Consider the following 1,955-nt stretch of genomic DNA (forward strand, 5'->3'; position numbering starts at 1 on the left):
CCGCCAGTTAACACTAATCAATGGATGGTAAAACAGCCCCTAAATGTAATTAAAATAGCAATAATACGATAACAATTTACTTACATGTGAAATGTAACACCATCTTTTTGCAAGCTTGCTGTCCGAGATCTCTTTTTACAGCAGAAAACTGAACAATTCGGCATTTTTAGCACTGCAGCGTTCACTCGCGCGGCTCGATTCGGTCTAGTTTGAAATCCGAGCGCGCCTTGTTTTATAAAATTCGTATGCCCAGTTGGGCTCGTACTGTGACAGAGGGGAACGCGGCGAATGGCTACTCCCTTCCGTAGAAAGCCGCGTTGCTCTAAGGTTGTCAAACACCGTATTATTGTCATTATAGATTTGGTGGTTATTTGTTACATTTCATCTTATTACGATTTCAAGTCGATCTTTTGCCAGTGCATTGGATCGTTAAGTATTATCAAATAAATAGCCAAATTTTGGCTTTCCTAATTCCAGATAATATTCCGCCGTACGCGCCGACTCAGCGAAATGATACACCTCTATAACGTGCTGTTCAAGCAAATAATGAAGGATTTGCAATTAGTTCGCTTTGGACGGCAGCACTTCAATGAACACGCAGCCGTGCAGATACCGCAGCACAAGCTTGAAGTGTGGCCAGGGTATGTTCCATCTACAAGTTTACACTTCTATAAATGTGGAGATTCAGAATCGCCCAGTACAGTCAACCAATTTGATCACAACTGCAGACATTTACCAATCAGAAAGGCCTATTGTCTAATTCTTATTGGCATTCATACTTAATTGCAGGTACGTCACAGCGGTAGACGAATACGAAGGCGGTCTAATGTTGACTTTGGACTCGACCAGCCGCGTGCTCCGTACACAATCAGTTCTCGAATTTATAAAGGAAACTGTCCAAACACAAGGCGCCAAATGGAAGCAGGCTATGACGGAGCTGCTCGTTGGATGCTCTGTCATGACCACTTACAACAAAAAGTTGTTTCGGTATGTTTCTATGCTGTTGTATGACATTGCATTCTACCAATCGGTAGGCGAAGATTGAGAGTAATGGGGCCATAGGGACATTGACAGTAATGTGCAATGGGGTGCTGATCTGGGCCGTTAGGGTCTCACACCAACACTCAATACATCCAACACTCAAATGTAGCAAAAGTCGCGTATTTTGAATGTCGCAAGTCATGGTAACCTAGTGGTTTCACGTACGGCCTGTCAAGCAATAGGGTCTTGAGTTCGAGTCTTTGCTTGCAACTTAAGTTTTTCGGCACTCATGTGTGAAATTATATTTACAATTTCCCATGAGCTTTATTGAAGAAAAACATTGTCAGTTTGCACAGGCCTGCGAAGAAATGTTGTAGAACCTACGACCCAAGTCCTCTCATTCAGAAAGGACGCCTGTACTCTGCTGTGAGACTGACGTATAAAGACAGAGACGATGATAATTTTGAATAGAATATCCGCCCATTGCCTTTTCAAATTCAAATATGAACTTTCTTTTTAGACATTTTAATAGACTATGAGCAAAATTAAATTAAAAGTTAAACCTGGATTGATTTGGTATAATAGATTTTATTCACGAAAAAAATGTACAGCCACTTTAATAGGTGATAGTTAACCAAGCGAGAGAGAACTGCAAAACGGGTTCGTAAATAGTTTGGTTTACGATATTCGCATATGAACAGTTTCTGCATTAGTATCTGCCACAGCGGAGCGTGCAAAAATATCTGATACGTCCTACTGACCCTAGAAATAGAGTCTTATCAAATATTTATGCGCGTTTGTTGTGTCATATGTGTGTGCTGTGTATGGTGCTGGTAACTGAACTTAATTTTCATACACACTGCGAATGCTTAATTTTAAAAATGTATGTGATTGCATACATCACATACATATCACAATACAATTACAACAACAATACAATACAACACCATACAATTATGTTTACATACAATTAT

The 1,955-nt window shown here is 40.2% G+C and overlaps 1 protein-coding gene across 1 annotated transcript in view; it reads left to right on the forward strand.

Annotated features, from left to right (window-relative positions):
* Positions 1-1,411, forward strand: part of LOC141431530 (piwi-like protein Ago3) — an 8,405-nt gene extending 6,994 nt beyond the window's left edge. The window contains exons 2-4 of the mRNA XM_074092715.1: positions 478-641; positions 790-987; positions 1,387-1,411. Of these exons, the coding sequence (XP_073948816.1) occupies positions 478-641; positions 790-987; positions 1,387-1,411 (387 nt within the window). The remainder of the gene's footprint in view (positions 1-477; positions 642-789; positions 988-1,386) is intronic.
* Positions 1,412-1,955: the final 544 nt, after the last annotated feature.

This window comes from Choristoneura fumiferana, chromosome 9 (genome assembly GCF_025370935.1).
Source record: "Choristoneura fumiferana chromosome 9, NRCan_CFum_1, whole genome shotgun sequence".
Lineage (NCBI taxonomy): Eukaryota > Metazoa > Arthropoda > Insecta > Lepidoptera > Tortricidae > Choristoneura > Choristoneura fumiferana.